This window comes from Zea mays, chromosome 6 (assembly GCF_902167145.1).
Source record: "Zea mays cultivar B73 chromosome 6, Zm-B73-REFERENCE-NAM-5.0, whole genome shotgun sequence".
Lineage (NCBI taxonomy): Eukaryota > Viridiplantae > Streptophyta > Magnoliopsida > Poales > Poaceae > Zea > Zea mays.
Genome location: NC_050101.1, coordinates 20,858,194 through 20,880,606, shown reverse-complemented (window position 1 = coordinate 20,880,606; position 22,413 = coordinate 20,858,194). Strand labels below are relative to the sequence as shown.

The window sequence follows — 22,413 nt, the reverse complement described above, 5'->3', positions numbered from 1 at the left end:
TAATTAGGAAAGCTAGTGGAGGACTACCTTACCCGAAAGGGGCAAGGGCAGTAAGGGAGTGGTCAGTGTAGGGAGGCCCTCAGGAGGATTTTGCTGCGATGGCGGTCCTGCAAGGGATTCCTGCATTGGAGCTTCCTATAAACTGTAGCGGGTTTTCTGAAGCTAGTGGAACTTTGTAAAGGCCTCGTAGTGTTACCCTGCCTCGCCTCCTCGGTAGAGGTGTATGGGAAGTCGCGATCCCTTGGCAGATGGGTAACATGACTTGTGGGTAAAGATGTGCAACCTCTGCAAAGTGTAAAACTGGTATACTAGCCGTGCTTACGGTCATGAGCAGCTCGGACCCTCACATGATTAATTTATGGAACTAAATTCAATTTGTCATATGCATTGCATCGCAGGTGATGTTGTTACTTTTGTTCTACTGCTTAATTGGGTTGGTATTTACTTATACTTAGTAATTGTTAATAAAATTTTGACCAACTTTAAAAGCAATGCTCAGCTCTAACCATCCTCTTTGGTAAGCCTTACACTTCACATGAACTCTCACCTTTGGCGAGTTCATTCACATTATTCCCCACAACTTGTTGAGCGATGAACGTATGTGAGCTCACTCTTGCTGTCTCACACCCCCCCACAGGTCAAGAACAGGTACCGCAGGATAAGGCGCATGGAGGATGATGCGATGTGTTCGTGAGAGGTCTAGGCCGTCGTCTCCCAGTCAACTTTGGGTTGCTGGACCGTTGTCTCCTTATAATGTAATTATTTATTTATTTTTGTATAGAACTCCTGTTATGTAGTAAAGATGTGACATTCGATCCTGTGCCATGATTCATCATATGTGTGAGACTTGGTCCCAGCACACCTGGTGATTATGTTCGCGCCCGGGTCTTGGTGCCCCAAAATCCGGGTGTGACACTGTGGTAGTGGCAATGGTAGTTGCAGCCATGCTCAAGTGATATGTATGTAATGGGTGTACCTTTGTGACTGACCTTGATTGAAATGGTAATCCAAGCATGTTCAATACTTGAGTTGATCGAAGTAGATGAAACTCCATGAAACTTAGATATTATAGAACGTAGTTCAATGACATATTGCACATGTCCAACAGAGGACACATTACACATGTTCAACAGAAAACAAATTGCACATGTCTTACATAAGAAACATGACTAACAGAACATAGTACCACTTCATGGCACATTACAGAACGTAGTATAATGAGTAACATAAGTAACACTACTTGCTCTTGGTTCCCCTCTGGTTCTTTTTCTTCTACACTGGACTTGATGGTGCAGGCAATGACAGAGGATCATCTTCTACCACCACCACCTTCTTTTTCTTCTGTCTCACCCTCTTAGGCTTTGGAGCAGTTGGTGGTGGTGCATCTGAGTCATATACTGGTTCATTACATGTCCTCATTTGGTGACCAAACTGACCACATCTCTTGCATTTGTGCCTCTTTTTCCCCGACCCTCATTCTACTCCAATGAACCTTCTTGTCCTTGGCTACCAGCAGCTCTCTTTAGTATGGGAGGCCATACCTTGTAACCTACCTCTGGTTGCTCCCACTCAGTCTTATCTGTCAAAGTAGGTATCTTCCCAACATAAGCAGTCTTGAATTTTTCCACAGAGTAGTAGGAGTCAACATAATCTTCCAATTTCAGGTTCCTGAAACAACCTATAACGCTCAATGCATGAGTGCAAGGCAAACCAGTTAGCTGCCATTTCTTGCAGCTGCACTCCCTATTTACCAGATCAATAGTGTGTCTCCATGGAGTCAAATCCTTATGAACACCAGACACTTCAGCTGTATGATCAGGACCCTTGTGAACCACATAACCAACCAAACCTCTGCCAGCATCATGAAGTTGTTTCATGACAGATGGTAAAATTGTGCCAGTCAACTTATCTGCAAGGTTCTTCCTCACAAAAAACTTCTCCAAAATCTTTTGCCTGATTCTATCAATTAGCTCCACTGGTGGTAAAGACTTCTCATCTTTAATCCAACAGTTAAACGTTTCAGCAATATTATTGGTTACATAGTCACACTTGCTTGCTGTAGAAAAATAACATCTGGCCCACAAATGTTTGTGAGTGTCTTCCAACCACTTAATGGCTGCAGGTGATGCTATTTTCATGATATTATAGTGCTTATCATGGACTGTCCTCCTATATGCTCTTGCTGCTGGCCAAAGGTTTCTTTCAAACACTTCACCATGAAACCTTTTCTGAAAATTCTTAAATAGATGTCTCACACATTCTCGGTGCTCAACACCATTGTTGAAGGCATTGGTTAATGCACTGTCTATGCCTTTTCCTGCATCTGTGGATATTACTAGACCATGGGGTGATCCTATAGCTGTCTGCAACTTCTCCATGAACCATTTCCAACTATCCTTACTTTCAGATTCAAACAGCCCAAGTGCCACAGGAAACATCCAATTGTGGCCATCTATTGCAACTGCAGAAGCAAGTTGGCCTTTCCACCTACCTGTGAGCACAGTTGAGTCAATGCCTAAATAGGGCCTGCACCCTTGCAAAAAACCATCAATACAAGCCTTGAATGCAACAAACATTTTGCAGAATCTGATCTTTTCCCCAACCTTCTCTGTTTGTATCTCCACTACACTACCAGGAGACTCCTTCTCTATTGCAGCCTTGAAAGCATAGATATGGTCAAAGCTGTCTTCCCATTTGCCCATCAGCTCATCAAGTGCTAGCTCCTTTCCTTTCCATGCAACACAATATGAAACCTGGATGAGATATTTCTCTTGTAGCTTTTTCACCAGAGCTCCAGCACCTAGGTTAGGATTTTCCCTAAGCATCGGCACTACCTTGTCTCTAACCCAATACTGATTGGCCATGCAATTCTTCTCCATCTTGCTTCTGCTCCTGCAGTAGTGCCTCTTTGACATCTTCTTTACCTGCATTGGATCTGCATGTAAGAAAGTACTCTAGTATATTAAGTATTTAATGTTGCAAATAAACATATTATACCTGCCAAGTTTTACCATCAGGCAATTGTGATGCATGGATCCTCCAATTGCACTTCTTTGCTTTGCAGAATCCTCTATACCTAGAAGATTCACTATAGTGAGCCCCAATTTCAACCTCATGTAAGATAGCCCACTGCCTAATAGCCTTTTTGAAAGTAGGCCCATCCTCAAATCTAACACCTACTGCAATATTAGGGTTCTCTAAGTCAGTTGTTGTGACAAACAGAGGATCTCCATTGTCATCTACAACACAATCATCGTGGTCTTCATCATCAGAGTCAGGGATGTACTCTGATCCACTCTCTTCTATATCAGAAAATAGCTCCTTGTAGGTTGCCTTCTCATCGTCTGCGCCAACATACTCATCTTCATCATATTGTCCCCATGCATTACCTCCCTCTGAGTTAGCAACATCCTCTGAGTTAGCAACACCTTCTGAGTTAGCAGCACCTTCTGAGTTAGCAGCACCTTCTAAGTTAGCAGCACCTTCTGAGTTCGCAGCATGAATCAGGTTAGAAGCAACCTGATCAGAGGTCCCAGCAGCAAATTGTTCTTTTTCTACATGAATAGAGCTGGAAGGAACTGCTACCTCATTCTCATTAGCATTAGAAACAAGGGAAATTGGCATCTCATTCTGTTGTGTATATGTTACTGCACTATGTTGACTTTCAATGCATGGCTCGTCCAACACAGTAGCAGCTAGCTTGAGTCTCCTAAACTCCCAATACATGGAAAGGGCATGAAGTAATGTTGCATCGCAATCTACCTCCTTGTATCTAGCTTCAATCTTGTCCCAATAATGGAGTGATAGCTTTCGCGCAGTTTCTAAGGCAATCTCTGCTCGCAAATCAGCTACCAGATCCATAAAACAAATCAAATCCCTGTCCCGAATCAGCAAAACATCTCTAGAAATGTGGTACTCGTATCTATGTTGCTCCCAATAAGCACCAACCCGAATAGCGATTCTGCAAGCGGAGCTACGGTCCATGCTAAAGAGACGCAAAAGTGCACCAATCAAAAACTCTAGAAGTATGACTAATAGGTGCGTAGGAATCAGGGATTTGAGAGATTGCTTACCCGGGCGGAACCCATGATAGATTCGGCTGCTTGGTCAGGGATCCCAAGCTTGTCATGCGACCTGGATCCTTCCTCTCCCGTTTCGTCATGGCAGAGTGCGTCCGACTCAATCGTGGATTGCGGTGAAGATGTGGTGGGCGAGGGGGTGGCTACCTGTTGTTGAAGGGGAATGGTGGCTCCGTGGCTGGATACGATTAGGGTTTACGGTTGAGGGGGTGCCTACCTGGGCCTAACGGTTGAAACCTGGGCCTAACGGTTGGAACAGAGGCCGTCCGACTCAATCGTTAACCAGGGGCAATGCCTGTCTTTTAGGGCCTGTTTGTTTAACCCCATGGATTATATAATCTAGATTATTTTTGGAGGATTATATAATCTGGATTATATAATCTGGATTATATAATCTGAGTAGTCCCGTTTGTTTATCCAGATTATTTGAGTTGTTAATAGGATTCTTTTGTATGAGGAAGACAATAATGCCAATGGTGGGTTATAATGGCAATGGTGGGTAATTTCTAGGAAACTTGAAAGGGTAGTGGGGAAGTGGGAAAAAAATAATCTGAAATAAGCACCTCCTCACTTGCTTATGGATTATCATAATCCAAGGGGTTAGATTATATAATCTCGGCAAATAAGCTGGACTGTTTGTTTGCCTCTTAGGATTATTTAATCCAGATTATATAATCTGAGGGGTAAACAAACAGGCCCTTAATGGGCGCGGTGTGTTTTAGACAATATCCCTAGTTTTGCCGTGCTGCAGGACGGAAAAGCCGTTTTGGGATGCCCTGGAGCTGAATTCAACCTTTTACTGTGTGCCACAGCTAAATTGCCCAATTTCCATATATAGCTATGTACTAACCTCTTTTTTATTATGTGCAGATGTCGTTCTTTAGATGTCGTTATTTGCAACCCACACCACCTCAGACACGACCACAGGTACGATCGAAAAGCTCTAATTACCTGCTGCTCGATGCTTTAGCAGAACTATTAGCTGCTGGACTCACTTGTCATGATGCTTCATTAGCAGGCCAACATGTGCCTGAAATTTTTTAACCAATCATTGATTTATTTTCTAATGGTATCTGTTACTGCAAACTATTATAGGAGTCATCTATTACTGTGAACTACCGTAGACTAGTCCCACTGTGTTCATCCAGCTAAGTAACTTGTGAATATTATTTTAATTCCTATAAAATGCTTTTGAACAATATTGTGGTTGTTTTAAAGGCAATAGCATCAAAGGCAATAGCACATGGAAAACCCACCCTAATAAACATTAACATCTCAAGGCAATAAATCAAGCCGTTTATCTTGTGATACGGCAAATCGCATGATAAACTTGGTGCCAACTGACATCTGGACCCACATTGGCTTAAATGTGACTGGTAGAACACACTGAAGCTTTGATAGAAAAGGAAAGGAGTTTAACAACAATGAAATGTAGACAAATCCATTCATAAACAAACCTTAGGACCAAAATGTATCTGTCGCGAAGCTCAATGCATGTGTCATGCTTGGATAAGCTTAAGTAGAGTGGCTATGTTTCAGTTTGGAACAACAATATTAGCAGACTAAAAGACAACTGTGTCGAGCATGGTTCCTAGGGTCTGAACTATGTTTGATGGCATCAAATTCGACACATGCTCTTCCAAATGCTTTTTTTTGCATCTTGCCGGCCCACATTTGCTATCGCAAGTTTCTCAGGTGGCAGCTCGTCCTCCTCTTGCACCGCTTTGTTGTACTTGATGGCTAGGTTCAGCATTTCCTAGACAAGAATAGACACAATGTCAATAACAAACAAAAGAAATACTCAAGTATGAATCATCAACACAGAAAAAATCATCTCAGTATACAATGAAGCTGAGTAGTATAGGCACCTGGACAGTCTGCTCGTTGGTTTTCGAGTGAGTGTCAAACCTCTTCAAAATTAGCCCATCGGTCCATTTCTTTTTGTGCAAGTTCAGCAACATTTTCTCCTCAAGCTCATTTTTTCGGTTGTTGATTGCAATTGAGTAGTAGTGTCTGTTCAGCCCATGGATAAGAGCCTGACAAAGAACAGATATGGTCAAATTATTTATAAGAAAGGGAAAAAGCAAGTTCATATGATACAATAGCACTTGGTATTTACCTGAATAGATGGCTTATTTAGGTGCCCAACGTCTGATGTTGTCTGCCATGGCTCCTGGCCAAGCATCATGGTCTGAGGATTAATGAGGCGGAATGCATCAATAACCACCTTCCCCTTTGCACTCTGGATGGGGTCTATCACAACAGCAACCGGCCTGGGGTTCAAAGCTTCAAAACTCTGCACATTTATATATTAAACAAATTTAGACCTATGAGTGCGCAGTGTTTGGCACTATGTAAACTTATCCTACCATTACCTGGTGAGGTTAACTAAGCTAACAACAAGATAAGTTCACCGAAAACTTTCAGGGAGAAACGGAACCTACACAATGCAGATAGTCAAATCTCTACAACTATTAAGGCTCACTTGTAGACTGCCCCCGCTCGCTGGCTCCCGCGCGCGCAACCGCCTTGGCTCCCGCGCGCACAAACAACCGCCGCCCGCTCGCGTGGCTACCGCGCGCACAACCGCCGCTATTCGCGGACGCCATCAGCTCATCCCCGCGCCCGCGAACCAAATTCCGACGAAGATCTCGCGCTGCCCCCGCTCGCTGGCTCCCGCGCGCGCAACCGCCGTGGCTCCCGCGCGCACAAACAACCGCCGCCCGCTCGCGTGGCTACCGCGCGCACAACCGCCGCGATTCGCGGACGCCATCAGCTCGTCCCCGCGCCCGCGAACCAAACTCCGACGAAGATCTCGCGCTCGCCCGCCCGCCCAACGCGCGGTAGCCACGATTGCCCGCCCAACGCGCGCGGTAGCCACGCGCACGTCGCGCACGTCGCGCCCGCCAGGCCGCCCGCCGGGATTCCCCTCAAATGCCGCTCCCTACGCACGCGGGTGCCGCTCCCTACGCGCACGCCCGTCGAGCTCGGCCCCGACCTATCCGCCAACCAACGCCACGGATCCTTCATCAATTAGTTCCCCTGCTCAAACCCCTTCTCAATCCCCTGCTCAATCCCGCACCACTGCATTCCACCGCCCTGCCCTCTAAGATTCCCCGCCTCGCCACCTTCATTCCAACGTCAGTGTGCCGCTGGAGTTGCCCCAACACCGGATACGAACGACGTTTGCTACTGCTCAACCGCGCAGGCCTGGACCAACCAGTCATTCCTCATTCGCGGCGGGAAAGCAAACGACGGCTGTGCGGGTAATACATTTCTCTCCTACTACATGGTAATTTTCTTATGTGATGTCGCCTGCTGAAGCAAACAACAGAAGCCATCTTTTAAAGATAATGTATGCAGTACTTGATATTGGTCAGCCTTGCGCTGTTTTACTACTTGAGATTAGTTCACATTTAACGAGCAACATGATTGAGCATGTCTGGTTTAGTGTGCGGGAAATGTATGCAGTACTTGATATGGTCTCAATTGCCTTTTACCGGATACAAGCATATATACATTGTTCAATCATTGATTCACATTGTCTCGCTTGAACTAATTGAACAGTTGACTCGGTTACCTATGTATATTATATTGCCTTAAACCTGTCTTTCCTGTTACCTTAGCATTTCACATGTCTCAGTTCTGCACTCTGAATATTAGCCAGCTCTTGTGGTTTATATGATACTCCATTTACCATATTCTTATTTCGTTGGAATCATCACTCCTTCATCTCAGTATGGATGGGGATCAATTAAGCAAAACAATAACAATTCAAAGAAAATCCTATTAGAGGGAACTATGGTAACTGATGTCTTCTAATTGTTCCCTAAGTTTATTTGTTGGTGTCAGTTTATCTCTTGTGGTTTATATGATACTCCATTTACCATATTCTTATTTCGTTGGAATCATCACTCTTCATCTCAGTATGGATGGGGAGCAATTAAGCAAAACAATAACAATTCAAAGAAAATCCTATTAGAGGGAACTATGGTAACTGATAGGATCTAATTGTTCCCTAAGTTTATTTGTTGGTGTCAGTTTATCTAGACAACTTTATAACTATGGTAACCGCTGTACAGGAAATTTTCCCTAAGTTTCTTTGTTGGTGTCATTTTATCTAGACAGCTTTAAAATGTGAGAACCTAAACCTTGCAAACAGTCCAATGTGATAGAGGGTAACCACTATCAATTCTAACTGGACCATACCCAGTAGGAGCAATAGCCTTGAAATCAGTGTGTTGTCATCATTCCTTGTCCAAACTGATAACCTAAACCTTGCAAACAGTCCAATGTGATAGAGGGTAACCACTATCAATTCTAACTGGACCATACCCAGTAGGAGCCATAGCCTTGAAATCAGTGTGTTGTCATCATTCCTTGTCCAAACTGATAATACAATCCAGCTAGCAGTTCTACGATCAATAGATTTGTCGCTTCAAACAGTCCTGTTATTTGAAATAGGACAATACATGGAAATAAGGTAACACACAGGTAACAAATACCATTATTTGAAAACGATCAATAGATTTGTCGCTTCAAACAGTCCTGTTATTTGAAATATGCAGCACCAATAAATGTGACATGGAAGACAATCGAGAACATTAGAGAGGAATAAATGGTATTTGGGTACTGCTGCAGTGAGCGGGTCAAATACCATCAAGACCATTATAGAAAAAATTTGTCTTATTCTTTGGGACAGTCAAATTTTGAGAAGTACTGTACAGCTTCTTATGGGCATTCAAAACTTTCATCTTCTTTGACTTCGTTTTTTAAAACCTTCATCTGGCCCACTCTTCTGCTTCTTGATGTTTGCAGCAGAAATTAATACCATCTGAAATTGGACTGTCGTTGCAAAGTTATTTTCAATGAATTATTCAAGTTACAAATTTCTGCGATTTCTGGTACATTTCAGATTGTGCGGATTTTGTAAAGGGAGACAAGGACAAGCATTTGCGGGTTAAGGTGTGTCTGTCAGGATACCTACTAAGGTCCTCTTGTGGTGAAGGTATCAAGCTGTCTACTGTTTGGCTTTATTTAATTTTATTACTGATTGCGTTTTTAGTGTTTCATTAATAGGAATACGTATTGCATTGATCTGTTCACTATTCACTACTTTAGACATGTGTTAAGCATTAAGGTGCTCGCAGTTCACACAATATTATGCTATTGTTAATTTTAATTTGGATTCCATTTATCTTAAAAATATTTTTCTTACTACTATAACATGTAAAACTACTGTATCTATCCTGCACCATGGGAGGTGATTTTTGTTATTTACGTTATTATCTACTCCTTGTGTTCCTAAATGTCTACTCCCTGTGTTCCTAGATTTTCTTAACAAGATTTTTGTTATTTACGTTATTATCTACTCCTGTGTAAATACTTGTGTGTATTTTGGGTATTTATTGGGGTAGTCTAAAGTTTATATGCATACTTCCTGTATATAGAGGTTGATGCTATTTATCTAAGAGTATGATTTGTGTATGGTGAGTTACATCCGTTCACAATTCTCTTTCTCACATGCTTCTCTTCCTTGTTTTTTGGATCTGCCATTAAATACAATGTTGATCCTATTGTTTCTGAACTTGATCAATCATCTTTTCAAGAACTCCAAAAACATCCTTGACAGCCATTTTAGTCGAGTCATCAAACCCAGTTAATGCATCTAATGCCTGGTCACAGTAATGGGGGATGGTTTTGATTCTTCTATTTTCGAGACTTGCGTGCTTTGATCATTCACATTATGAGCTGTCTTATCTTCCCCTATGCGACTTGTGTCACCTTCCTTTTCTGTTGTTTTAGATTGTAGATTCTGGTCTGTTGTAGCATCTGTTGATTGCTCCCTTTCTTTATAAGGCCCATTAGAGCTGACCACTGACTCATCATCAGAAACTTGCTTTGGAGTCATTTCATTGTCCCGTTCTGTTAGATGCTGCCCTTCACTGCTATCATTGGTTCCATAGTTAGCTTTATCTGATTTATAAGGCTGCTCAGTTCCAATTTATGTCGCAGTTCCAACAGGTTCAGAAGTTTGAGAAGGCTTTCCCTGTGCTGATTCGATGCTTTCTCCAGGTTTATCATCATTTGTCATATTAATGTCTTTCAGATCCCCCTCCAAAGCAGTTGCAGAAATCCTGTTATGATCAACCATTTTGGCATCCTTAAGCCCGCTTTCATGATCTGAATCTTTGAGCTTTTCCTGGGACAATGTCTTGGTAGTGGTTGGTCTTACATTGTTACAGCCAACTCGATTCACTGCACCTACACTGAAAGTTTCTCGTTTGGAATGTAAGATTTCAGTTACATAAGCTGTAAGTTTTCCACGCACATCTTCAGGTACAGCTTCTTCTAGAGCCCTCACAAACGTCTCCCCTTGCTCCACAACTACCAGAACCTTATAACAAGAAACTGAAATATAACTTGTAAGCAGCTTGATATACATGTTCTATATTACCCAAAGTTCCTGGCTTCAGCAATATAGCACCAAAAGGTTTTGGTACACTTTAATAGCACCCAACAGTTTCCAATGTTTAGATTTCTAGCACACCTAGCTTTTTCCATCGACTGCAGTTATCCATGATGCAAATACCACAAGGCTAATTCCAACAAGGCATTGCTTGTTATCAACACCTCTCTGCCTCATGCCCGATTGAGCAGTATACATACTGCAAGAGCTTGTAGCCATCGTCACCGACAAACCAATCAGACAATTGCTCTGTGGACCATAGGACCTGCTGCATGACAGGGAGGGAGGAGGGCGACAGAGGCAGTGTGACTTGCTCTGCAGGCCACACTACCTGCTGGGCACTTGTGCAGGCAGTGCCACCCCAACAGAAGGCCACCAGGGACCCACCAACAAGAAAGCAAGCCACTGGGTCACCGACAGGAGGTCGGCACATTTGGGCCTGGGCGCCTGGCACGTAAGAGCTGCTCAGTCACCTTTGTCTCATTATCTGTGAGCAGACATGAGCAGAGCGAGAAATAAGAAAAATAGCAGTAGCCAAAAAGGATCATGGGTACTTCTTGTACTTCTCATTGTGAAAAACGTTCTTATCTGTCTGAAAATTCTAGAAAGATATTTATTTTCGGACATAGGAAGTATATTGGTATTAGGCTTACCTCACTTCTGGAAATGGTGTCCATCATAACAGATGGTCTAACATGGGGTGGCGGATCAGGAAGAACTTGAAGTATCATCCAATGAGGACGGACATATTTGGGATTCAGGCCCAACAGAAGACAGTCCTCATCACTTATACGCTTAAGAACATTATAAAGCCCTGGTCAAACAAGCCATGTAATAAACCAAATACAAGAAATAACATACCTTGCTGAACTGATTAGAGATTATGGAAATACCCTCTCATCTGAGAGAATTTGCTTGCGTTCCACCGGCTCAGGGAGTTGATCCTGATCATCAGTTTTCTTCTTTGGAGCTTTAAACTCAGCAACCATCTTCATGCCATCGACTGTAATATTTAGCGTCTGAGCACCACAACCACCTCTTTTATTAATAGGCTCATCAGTATCATGTTCCTGAACATCAAGCTCATCGCCACCTTCATATACTTTTTTGCTCTTTCAAGTATCATATATCCTCTTCAATCTATTCTTTGGATTCCTTATTTTTAAAGCCTGCTTAAATTTGGTTTCCTCCTGCAAGACAAAATAGATAAATGGTGATTAACAGGTAAATAGAATTTAGTTTTGCAACACAAATGCTAAACATTGTAAGCATCTAATGAAGTGGTCCAATGTGTAAACACTTGAACCTGAACTCATGAAAAAGACTCAACACTTAGTGTTTGGTTACGCCCTAATTACTATAGGAATAGTGCAATGGATACAAAATATACCCTGACCATTGCTGATAACACAAGCCAAAGCAAATAGGTGGTTGCAGAGGTAGTATGTCGGTTCGTTAGGATCCACAGGCTATTCTAAGTCAATAGGTTGCAGTGGCAGTGGCATTGGCTGCTCCGTGGGTACCTTGGCCCTGAAACAAGAGTCGGGTTGGTGTGTTACACTAATAAAAACACTGCTGCACTGAAACTTATCTAGATGCAAAACATACTTCTTCGGACCCCCTCTGCCTTTTCACCAGATCACGGTTGTAGTGGCAGTAGTAGCAACAGCAGTCCCTGTAATAACAGCTGCAGCTGCCTCTTGTTTTGGTAATTACAACGCATGGCATACATGTAAACAATAATTTCTTTCCAAACGAGCAATCAGTTAGGTGTGTTAGTCAAAATGAGAACAGCAATAACACGACTCAGAAACAACTACACGGTAGTTCCATACCTTGTCGGATTTCTTCAAGCTTACTCATACACTTCAGAAAGCTGCCTTACAAGGCTATAGTCATAACCACAATAGTCTTTATCACCAACATTGTATTAACTAAAGTCGATCTGCACAATGGTTTTGAAATTAACTACCTGCATGAACAAAACTAAGTGGATATGATAATAGGAAGCTTCGTTCTGTGCGTGCCGGAGATTGCGGGCTTTTTCGCTGCGTTTCTTGGCACTGATCCTGCAAGTAGCTGATGTTCCTTTTTTTCTTTCTGTCATACTTCCAGCTGCATATATACTGTGGTTTGTCCAAAATGTTTGTTCATAAACTGAGACTAAAATGTAGTGCTAGGATAATGAGGCCTCCCCGTTGGAATGACAAAAACGAAAAAGCAATAGAAAACACCTGAAACATAGTATTGCGAACTGGTGGAGCCTCGATCTGCTACCGCAACAAGAATCACAATTTAGTTTAAATTATTGTCAAATGATAATAGGTTTTGATGGAGCCAGCCGTATTGAACCGTGAAAGAGTTGCATTGGACAAGAAAACCAGGATGCCTGTGTAAGTTATATTATAAACAATAGTTAACACAAGATTTCGCTATCAAATTTATGAATGTTATTTAGTCGCATGTTTAATATAGCTTCAGGTTGTTCGACGACTATAGCGATGACGATTTTTATGGGGCACAACGGAAGTATAGTATTGTCGCTCGAGTTGAAGTTAAATTCCCGATTGAACCACGTTATCGTGACAGGCAACATTACATTTTGTCTGACATCAATGTAAGACATCCCCTCTTTAGGTTTCATTTACATAACTATATATAATGTTCGTACCACAATCTATTTTGTCTTGAAATCAAATTAGGGAGCCAAGATCGAGGCCATTGCTACTCGGTATGAGATAGTCAAATACTTCAACAGTTTGCTCCATGAAAAGCATGTCTACAAGATGCACAACGTATGGTTTGGTCTTAATCCGGGTGCATTTAATTTTCGACATCTAAATGGTACCATGGAGTTGTATTTCACCCAACAAACTGTCGTAGAGCCATACACTGTCCCAGTTCAAATGCCGCCATTTCCAAAACATATATTCTTGAACCTTGATGATATTGCCGAGCTGCCAAACAGGACTTTAGTTGGTAAGAATATATCGATCTACTAACCCTAATAAAAATTCCTTTTACACAAAATAGAGTATTAATCCATATTTAATTGTGCTTTTTGTAGACATTATGGCTATTGTAGTCCACTTGGATACAATCCATCGCACAATGTGGGGTACATTCAGGAAGATTGTTATAATGGATGCTAGGTACATTCCATTAATGTATTACCGATATGATGTTAAATCTATTAGTACTAATCTATTCTTCACAAAATCAATGTCACAAGGTGGTCTTTACATACCATTAAAGTTTGGGGTGATTTACTAAACAAAAATGCACTCCGCTGGGCGTTGGCTAATGAGAATTATAGCATCATAATTGGGACCATGTTTCGGCGGTTCAGAAAACAAGGTACAACATATGTTTACGCCTTGCAAACACATTATTCACTAATTTTTCTTTTATAATGATTCATATTGAATATTTAAATATGCTATTCTAGAGTGTCTCGAATCAACTGACCATACAACAATACACTTCAAACCGTTTCATCACAACACCCATTATTTTGAACGTAAGTATTTTTTAAGATTACCTACATTAAAATTATGTACTTGTTTTCATTATATTGTGAACTGAGTATACATGTGATTAAATGTTGCACTCATTGCAGCAATTCAAAAGGCTTTGGTGGCGCGGAACGATCGTCAGTTTGCCGTTAGATATCTTGACGACCAAAGGCGTAGATAGAGTCTGTAACTGTTGCAAATCTGAATTTTATGATGGAATACATGTACTGTTATTGATGCAACTTACATGTGTCACAATTTGTAAAACATTTTGTTCTCCTGGGACATATCAATGAATAAGTGGAACATCAAATCGTTTAGCCCGTACGTTTTCCATTTAGAACACTATATTGGTTTAATGTTGTGTCATGTTTCACATCAAAATCGTAACTTTGCGCGTGAAATTACGTCAAATATACAGATCCAATTCGGAACAAATTTAATGTACATTCGGTATACCGAAGCCCATGTATAGGAGCTAGGCGTGCTCTAGGAAGATATTCCACATCACCAGATTTATGAAAACAATTACTTAGCGCGTCACCCATATCCATCTATGCAATTCAAACTTGGAATATAATAAAATATCTTATACGGACACCAAAATCGTACTCCTATCACCTCTCTCTAGGTCTTATCTCTTTACTCTCGGTTATGATGCATGTTTCTATAACCTCTATTACCAAGGGCATCTTTTTTGATCTTCTATTCGCTTGGTTTATTCAAGTCATATCATTTCACCCTTGGTTCTTGCAGTATTATTTTTATGCTCATGTTTTCTCGGGTACTGTTCTTGTTATAGATCAGATGGGACATAATGCCGGTCGCAAACCATTCACAGACATCTCTAACATTATCATTAGAGGTAAAGGTCAATACAAAAACTGACCATACATCGTCGAAACGTAATAAGTAGGGAACACTAATACACAAACTTACATTATAGGTGATCAAAATGAATTGCTCGGACCAATGGTCGATGCTAAGGAGCGTAAGAGGAAAAGGGATAGGGAAAGATATGCAGCGATGTCCATTGAACAAAAAAACGAGAAGAATAGGAAGCGTCGTGAAGCACGTCAACGAAACAAGGGACACAATGTGATGCCCAATGTGTCAGGAGGTGAATCGAGGTCGACTTTGGGGCATTCTAACTTTTGATTCTTGTGTAATTAGCCCTGCAAGACTATAGTAAAGTTGAAGACCTATAGTTGGTGCACCAAGTTGCTTAAGTAAGATAGGCCTGTTATTATATGGAAATGGGAGAAAAGAGGGGAGGAACTTGGCTCTGTAGTGAACTGAAGAAGTTCAGAACAGTCCAAATCCCTGAACATATCTCCATCCACTAACTACTCTAGGTGTTTCTGGTGTGTGCTAACTAAAGGAACTCGTTTCCTAGAAGGGGGGTCACTTGCTACAACTCCACCTTGCCTGGAATAAACATGGAGATGTAAAAATCATCCCTGTGATGATTCAGCTGCTTGGATGCCTATTTGCTGTCCCACATGCAGAAAAAGGAATTGGCCACATCTTTTGTCTTCCATGTGCTTTCCCCATACGTGGTGCTCATGCACAAGGATTGGGAGACATGTTAGTGTAGTTGGACTTCTGTTAAACCCTATTAAAGACCTCAACAGCTCCAGCTCTCTAAACTATTTACATTGGTGAGTTATGGCACCAAACTAAACTCCATGTGTTTCTGTCGATTTCCTTCCCCTCTCACCGTCCCATACCATTCCCATACACCTATTCTAAGCCCTTAAGCACATCATATAAAACTTGGCCTTTTGGTACCCTCTTGCCATATAGAACATCATATGTTTATATCATTTTATTTGCAATATTAATTTTTCATTATTATGTTATCACTAATGCATGTAAAATTGTTTAGCTGGTTATAGTAGAAACATTTAAATCGTGTATCAAATAATACATAGTAACAATGATTATAGGTTTTTGTCTCCTGTGGATGGAATCTAAAGAGGAAAATGTTGCACTTACAATCATCCAAAGAGATAATACATTATCTATAGATGAATCTCTACTAATGTCCTTGTCTCATAACAAGCCAAAAAAATCGGTGACTACTACAATAGTTCCGAAAGGTATGATAACTTCCATACTATCGTCTGCATCAATTTGGATTGTTTTTATTGTAAGTGATTCATGTTTGATCTCATGACTGTTTGGTTCGTAGATTATATTTGCACGCAGGGTGATCTTGCACTCATCGATTGGATTAAAGAAATCCCTTGTGAACCAAGGGTAGAAGTCGTGCTTATTGATGATGCTTTTGTGGAAAGGAAGTGGATGGAATGCCTATTTCAACCGGACGCATATCTAGGTGATGAGGTAATTCATGATAATTCAACTAGCTAGGAGCACCACACTTCCAAGATACTCACCCTGGTATTTTAAATCATAACTTACATACTTGCAGGTGATAGACTGTTACATAAATTTAATAAAAGCTCAAGAGCATCTAAAATGCCGATCTGGAGGTCGTGTACACATAGAAAATGCTTTTCAGTTCAACTTTCTAAAGCGAGACGGTGATGTTGAAACTAAAACAGATGAGTTATATCCAAGTAAAGACATGACACAAATATCTAGCGCTGAAAGAAGAGTTTTACTTTATCTAGACCATGACATGGTAAATACGAGATTGCAATCTACACGGTTAGTGTTTACATGTATTATTATGCAATATTTATAATTGACTTGTAGGTGTTTATTCCAATAAATATCCGAGAAATGCACTGGTATCTTGCTGTGATCAATGCAAGAAATATGGAGATACAAGTGCTCGACTCACTTGGTACATCATCCGGTCGCAATGACCTCATTGACACTGTGAGTTTATACAAACTCAACAATTACGAATCCCTTATTAACTTAAACTCTCAACTTTTAATTCTATGTTTTTATAATAATAATAAAGATAAAAGGACTCCAAAGACAAATTGATATGGTATCTCAGCGTAAGGAGTTAAAAGATCATAGGTGGCCAGACCTTCGAGTTGCTTCTTGGCCACTTAAAGAAATAGAAATGGAATATGCAAAGCAAACAGATAGGTACACCATATATTCTTATGTGTTGCTATTAATATTCATTGCTGTTAATCTTGACATTTTATCATCTGGTTGATGTAGCTCCTCGTGTGGCCTCTTTCTACTAAACTATATCGAGTACTGGACAGGGGACGAACTATCTGATAATTTTACCCAGGTATATTATTACTACTATGACATTACATGTGGCTATAACATGAATATCTGTTTGCTGTCTTCTATTATTATTATTATGTCAATCCAATTGATACATATAATTGCTAAATAAATTGTTTCTTATTTGCAGGACGACATGTCACACTTTAGGAAAAAATTGGCTGCTATATTACTATCCTCAGATATAAACAAGAGAAAGGGGTGTCCGTTATACAAGTATGACAAAGAAGTCGATGCTGGATGCTCCTCTGATGTTCAGATATTAGATAGTCCCACAAATCCTAAGAAGAGGAAACTACCTTGTGTATCTGAAGAAAACGAAGTATTGATGGAAGATGGTGATGGCCCCATCACTCAAGCAGACTTAGAAAGGTGGTTTGTTCATGATTGGGATAAAAGAACTCCTATAAAAATCCCGACCGATGAGTGCACTAATGAGTTTTTACTGAGTGGCCTTTCCACAAAGGACATGCCAGTGACCAAAGCCGATTTAATAGATGTTCTATGTGATTACATCATGACAATCCAAGATGATACGACATTAGAGTAAGTGCTCATTGTTTTATCTATTTTATATGTACCAACTACGTAAAGTTTTGATATATACTTTTGTCATGTTGCATTACAGGATGACATGGGTGCGAAGTTTTAACCCTTTTAAGATAGAAATATCTGTCAAAGACCTGCAAAACGTATTAAGGGTAAATCTAGATATGACTCTAAAATGTTTTGACATGGCTGTTCGATTGTTGGCCATTAAAGAGTCACATATGTCGAAAGATGAAATGATAAAGGATAAAAAACATTATATGGACATGCGCTTCTGGGTAAGTTTGTTTCCAATCAATAATGTAGTAATATATTGTATCTATACATATAATCCTAATGTGGACATGTATATATATTTATCTAGAGAATGGTTGGTTTTGGTAAACTTGCAAAGTACCATCAGGATCCTACAGCAGAAGAGTTAGCCAAAACACTCGACTGTTGGCCTTCATTGAACTATTATATCACTGGTTGTAAATATGTAAGTATGTGTTCATTTCGAATGTATTTATAAAAGGCACTTCGTTGCAATCCTAATGACTGGTATTTTGTAGGTTCTTATGCCATGGAAATTCAACGGATGCTACGCACTTTTCATAATCGATCATGGTAAAAAGCACGTAACTTTTATGGACTTTACACCCACTGAAGATTGGTGTAAACACATGCCATACAAGAGGTTTGCAGAAGCAATTATCATGGCCTCTAAGAAATATAAGATTGCCTACAATAAGAAACGTTCTGGATGGGCACATGATATTTTTAAGTGGGAACATACAATTCGGTCTGGTCTTCCATTGGACTTAAAAGGGTATTTTCTTAATACCATGTTCTCAACAGTTCAAATTTTTTCTATGATAACCATTGTATATAATATAGTTGGCCAAACATTATTCTGTAGGGTTAATACAAGCTACTTCGTTCTACAAGCTATGGTCATGTGGGGGAGTGGTAGACGAATGGAATTTAATAGGGTGAGTGGAGTACGTTTGGTTCATGTTCAAACATACATTTCAGTTACATAATATAAATTTGACGTATTGTTCTCTTATGTCTTTGTGTGTAGGATACAAAGATTCTTCGAAGGAACTTTGTAATTGATCTATTAAGTTACGAGGAGAATTCATGCCGCTATGCTATCCCTCCAAACATACAACAACGACTTATCAGTATCGCTAAAAAAGATTAGATTAATGTACGGTTGTCGACATATTTGACTATTATTAGAAATTGTAAGACAAGTTGATTCGTGCAATACCGATGATGCATCAACAATATGCGTGTAGAACTACATATTTTCCATGTCTTCTTTTTCTCGTGTATTATTTTTGAAGTCCGAAGAACATCTGCCATGATATACACTTTCTTGTGCAGACCACTTTTTTGTGTGCTTGCAATTGCAACTATATTGCCTTTTCGTCCTGTGGAGAGGTTAGTCCACCTAATGTTTTCAGGTTCCAGTGAATGCACAGGCAGTGGCTTTGTTTTCTTTCCTAAACATTATAACACATTTGTAACCTTTTTCTATAATATTATAACACATTTGTACATGAGTTATTGTGATATTTTATCTTCCCGTTGCAACGCACGGGCATCCACCTAGTTGAAAGCATAAGAAATAGAGGGGAAAAAAGAAAAGCACAATATTAGTACTTAATGAAACGACATATAACAGAGTGGGACGACAACAGCTATCCTATTTTCACAGACCAAAGTTAAAAAATCCCTTTTAGAAGAGAAGTGGATTTGCATAGACCTGCTGAGTATTGATATCAACGCCTAATAGCCAGCAACCGAAGCCAGGATGTGAGTGATACTAGCCTACAACCATTTCTGGCCTATAAATGGAAAAAAAAATCTCAACATACTGAATATAACTGAGCAAGAACAATATTGATTAATACTAGGGATTCAAGTGGGTCTGTCAGTGAACCCATAAATAGGCCATTTAAGCGGGTTGTTTTGCACAAGCAAACCCACTTGCATTCCTGAGTCAGACATAAGCTTTAACCAAAGGGATTTATGGCCAACATAACATATTTCATAAACTTTTATGATACACAAGATGGCATGTGCCATGTATACAACAACTTCCCACTGTTCGCGTAATTAAAAAACAGTTCATAATTGATGTATCAAGAAAATCAGTGTGAACCCTTCTAAAGCATTCCAATTGAATAGCAAATTGATAAACAGTCCCAAATATTACAGTTTTGCAAACCGATAAACAGTCCCAAATATTACAGGTCCATATTTTTGGAAAATATTACATGCTTGAATCACATGACACCAACAAACATGTTTGAATCACATGCCACCAACAAAATTGCAAAAGAAATATCATCTCATGTTCCAAGCATGTCTCTAGAACCACAAGAGCAGTCGCACCACCAAACCAATTGAGTGGATGCACCACCACCATATGCTGCAAGTTCACAGTTTCAAATATTTTTATATGGCACTATGATGTTTTGATAAACAGGTAGAATAGCTAAAATGCATGATCTGGCGGAACAGCTAACCTTTAGAGGTCATAGATACTCTTGTGACTTGGTTTCCTCTTCCTAGTTGATTTTGGACGAACATGGATTGGTTTTCGAACCCTTGTCCTAGCACCAGCACCAAGGGCTCCAGCTCTACTACTACCAGATCCATCACCTAGTAAACCATACTCTTAGTAAATATAGCACTCTGATGTGTTGCTATTTTTGATGTATATAGTGCTTGAGGATCAAGTGCAGCAGCTATGCAAGAGGGAAAATTGAATGAGTGCACCAAAAAAAGTCACTTTATGGCTACATAATGTATAGTATTATTTTATTAGCATCAATAAAATTGAATATATGACTAATAGATATAGGTAAGACTACAATATTCAGTAGACTAACATTAGTGCAGTAGCTTGCATGATGAAAAATACAATGAATACATTTCTAGTTTAGTATTCTTTCTGCTTTCTAGGCGAAGCAGAAACTGATTATTCTTCATACCAGCCCTCATACTTTGCTGTAAGCTATTATGACGATGGCAGCAACAGTACACGGGTTAAAAGGGCTAAGCACATATTTGTAGATGACATGGGGGCCTCCAGTAGTCACCTTAGCAATCCATGGTCTATGGGGCATGCAGGGACAAGTGATATGCCTGTTAAGGTAGAACTTGAGGCCTGTTAAGGTAGTCACCTCCAGTGTTGCTGCTAACTATTGACAGAAATTTAGCAGATTTTGGGAAAAAAAACAAATAAACATCACCGGAATCAGAGAAATGTGCTTGAACAAATGAGTTTGACAGTACTTGCAAAATGGTTTGAGCCATTGCTCCACAAACTCAAACATTAAGTTGCAAAATAAAACTGATAAACCATGCAAGGCATAAACATTCTACTCATCTTCAGAACCAGCTGAAACAACATTATTCAAACATGTTGTAATAGATAGTACATAGATAGATTAACAAATGTACCGATGCATCATAGTGTGAAATCTGCATGACTATTGATGGCTTTAAAAAATTTGCAGGGTTCTACCAGCTCCCATGCTCGAGATGATAATGCTAACCCTGATGTGGACGTCAACGGCTTTTTGGCGGGCTCGGGAGGAGGATCCAATACTCCTCCATCGTAGTGGATTGCTCTGGACCTCCGGTGCTTGTTTATGTATCGACTTGGACGTTTGTGAGTTTGTGTGGATTTGGACTTATGTGAGATTGTGTATGAACTTGATACTTATGTGTGCTTGAGATTTCTAGACTAAATGTGTTTGAAACTGAGACAATCGATATGGATGTGATATACATGTGCTAATATAGGCTATTTGAATATGTATGTACTGTATATGATATCTGTGTGAATTTATGTTAGTTTTGTAAGAAAAATAACAATATTGGTGCTGCAGGAAACTGGGTAATTTTGTGGACATAGTAGCCCATAAAATTATCACCTTCAATTTCGTGGGCCACGTGGCCCACGAAATTAACTCCACGTTGGCATGTAATTTTGTGCGCCAGGCAGCCCACGAAATAAACTCCACGCTGGCAGCTTATTTCGTGGGTCACATGGCCCACGAAATTACCCCCCTTAATTTCGTGGGCCACGTAACCCACGACATAACCTACCAGCGGGCAAGTAATTTCGACGGCCAGGCCCTGGCCCACGAAATTAACTTAATTTCATGGGAGCCGACAAATTAACTTCATTTATTTCATCCAGATACATTCATCGGTTAACACTACAAGACATATAGCCTTCTATGACGAATACCTTATGACAATAGATCAAAATGTCATAAGGCTCTCCTATTTATGACGTTTTGTAGGGGTCGATTGACTTCAGTGACGAAATGGAAATGTTCGTCATTAAGACCAACACAAAATCGTCATAAACATGGAAGATGTCATATTTGTGACGAACACTCTTTCAATCTCGTGACAATTAGTTAGTGTCATTGTTTCATGACAATGTTGGTCGTCATAAGTTATCATGTTAATTTCCAAACAAGCAAAATTATAGGCCCCACTACAAATAATGAAATAAAAGAAAATGGTAATGAAACAAGTTTGAATATGAAATCATGTTTAA

At 40.2% G+C, this 22,413-nt stretch overlaps 1 protein-coding gene, 2 long non-coding RNA genes and 1 pseudogene across 4 annotated transcripts; 2 read left to right on the top strand and 2 right to left on the bottom strand.

Annotated features, from left to right (window-relative positions):
- Positions 1–1,040: 1,040 nt before the first annotated feature.
- On the bottom strand, positions 1,041–4,272 carry LOC100216790 (uncharacterized). Of its 2 annotated transcripts, none has more exons than NM_001279942.1 (3): positions 4,074–4,272; positions 2,998–3,076; positions 1,041–2,924 (listed from the first exon to the last, which is right to left on the bottom strand). In NM_001279942.1, the coding sequence occupies exons 1-3, from the start codon at positions 4,160–4,162 to the stop codon at positions 1,479–1,481; spliced, it is 1,614 nt and encodes a 537-aa protein (NP_001266871.1). In that variant the 5' UTR covers positions 4,163–4,272; the 3' UTR covers positions 1,041–1,478. The 2 variants fall into 2 exon arrangements, with proteins under 2 accessions (NP_001266871.1, NP_001334829.1); NM_001347900.1 differs by having other exon boundaries at positions 2,998–3,985; positions 4,074–4,232.
- Positions 4,273–5,602: 1,330 nt separating this feature from the next.
- Positions 5,603–21,152, bottom strand: LOC118472287 (26S proteasome non-ATPase regulatory subunit 14 homolog; annotated as a pseudogene).
- On the top strand, positions 13,075–13,840 carry LOC109940266 (uncharacterized). Its single transcript, XR_002262950.2, has 4 exons — positions 13,075–13,165; positions 13,251–13,527; positions 13,616–13,700; positions 13,781–13,840. It is a non-coding gene; the product is annotated as an uncharacterized lncRNA (long non-coding RNA).
- LOC109940267 (uncharacterized) lies at positions 15,885–16,451 on the top strand. Its single transcript, XR_004850084.1, has 2 exons — positions 15,885–16,165; positions 16,258–16,451. It is a non-coding gene; the product is annotated as an uncharacterized lncRNA (long non-coding RNA).
- Positions 21,153–22,413: the final 1,261 nt, after the last annotated feature.

Bases quoted from the DNA above. Each gene is read 5' to 3' on its own strand.
- LOC100216790 (NM_001347900.1), bottom strand. From the start codon at position 4,162: ATGACGAAACGGGAGAGGAAGGATCCAGGTCGCATGACAAGCTTGGGA. The intron at 3,986-4,073 runs GTAAGCAATCTC...GCGTCTCTTTAG, and splicing joins CTATCATGGGTTCCGCCCGG to CATGGACCGTAGCTCCGCTT. The intron at 2,925-2,997 runs GTATAATATGTT...GATCCAATGCAG, and splicing joins CTGATGGTAAAACTTGGCAG to GTAAAGAAGATGTCAAAGAG.